The sequence below is a fragment of the Haplochromis burtoni genome, unplaced genomic scaffold (assembly GCF_018398535.1).
Source record: "Haplochromis burtoni strain Fernald_Lab_line unplaced genomic scaffold, NCSU_Asbu1 Contig_708, whole genome shotgun sequence".
Taxonomy (NCBI): Eukaryota; Metazoa; Chordata; class Actinopteri; order Cichliformes; family Cichlidae; genus Haplochromis; species Haplochromis burtoni.
Window position 1 is genome coordinate 143,628 of NW_024583069.1, and position 1,369 is coordinate 144,996.

At 42.4% G+C, this 1,369-nt stretch overlaps 1 protein-coding gene across 1 annotated transcript; it reads right to left on the bottom strand.

The window, feature by feature from the left end:
- Positions 1–572: 572 nt before the first annotated feature.
- On the bottom strand, positions 573–1,208 carry LOC121812642 (NLR family CARD domain-containing protein 3-like; the record flags this gene model as incomplete). The annotated part of the gene is made up of 1 exon (XM_042215376.1): positions 573–1,208. A coding segment is annotated over one exon (633 nt), but the record flags the coding sequence as incomplete, so codon positions are not given.
- Between the last annotated feature and the right edge of the window lie 161 nt (positions 1,209–1,369).

Below are 1,369 nucleotides of genomic sequence, written 5' to 3' on the forward strand. Positions count from 1 at the left end.
CCAGAAAAAACAAAGAAACAAAAAACACACTTTGGAAGAGTTAAACAGAGTTTAGTAATCAATTCAATTTAACAGTGGGACATGAACACATGGAAAGGAGAGAGGTGGGTGAAATACTGCTCAGTAAATCCTGGGAAGTGCCCAGAAATCTGAGCTTAAAAAGTGTGACTAAGGATGATTCTATGGCTGCAATGATTCACTGAGTAATTCAAAGGCAAAGGCTTTGTTTAATGCATGAGCCTTCCTGAATGTAAAAGCAAGTGTTTCACCAACATTTGTGACTAAAAATATACCTGCAGTAGAAATGTATCTAGGAGCATGCATGGGAAGGTAAAGTATTACAACATCAGGCACATGTAGCCCCAGTTTTTAAACAAAGACTGATAACACAACAGCAGCAGTGATGATTCAGCATCTCAGGTACACCGAGTTCTTGAGCGATCAAAGAGGTTACAGTTGTATTCAAGAAAGTCCAAAGCTTTAGGATACAAATTCATACAAAGACAGAAAGCCTGGTGAAATAAATTACTGACACAGTTGGATGTTAAAAAATAAAGACATGAGTACAAATGTACTTACAGAGCTTTGTTGGAGGCTTTGACCACTGGCAGCAGCCTCAGAAGAGCCTCCTCTGAAGCAGAGTATTTTTTCAGGTCAAACACATCCAGATCTTTTTCTGATGACAGCAAGATAAAGACCAAAGCTGACCACTGAGCAGGAGACAGTTTATCTGTGGAGAGACTTCCTGATTTCAGGGACTGTTGGATCTCCTCCACTAGAGAATGATCATTCAGTTCACCCAGACAGTGGAACAGATTGATGCTTTTCTCTGCAGGCAGATTCTTAGTGAGCTTCTTCTTGATGTACTGGACTGTTTCCTGATTGGTCTGTGAGCTACTTCCTGTCTGTGTCAGCAGACCTTCTAGGAGAGTCTGATTGTTCTGCAGTGAAAGACCTAGGAGGAAGCGGAGGAACAAGTCCAGGTGTCCATTTGGACTCTGTAAGGCCTTCTTCACGGCACTCTGGTGGAGAGACTCTAGGTTTGATTTGTAAAGTAAATTAGACCACTTTGAGGTGTTTTGTTTATCCATCAGATTGAGTCCAGAGGTGATCAGGGTCAGATGGACATGAACAGCAGCCAGAAACTCTTGAACACTCAGATGGATGAAGCAGAACACCTTGTTCTGGTACAGTCCTCTCTCCTCTTTAAAGATCTGTGTGAACACTCCTGAGTGCAGTGAGGTGGCTGCGATGTCAATGCCACACTCTTTTAGGTCTGATTCATAGATGATCAGGTTTCCTTTCTGCAGCTGATCAAAAGCCAGTTTTCCCAGAGACTCAATCATCTTCCTGCTCTCTGGACTCCAAG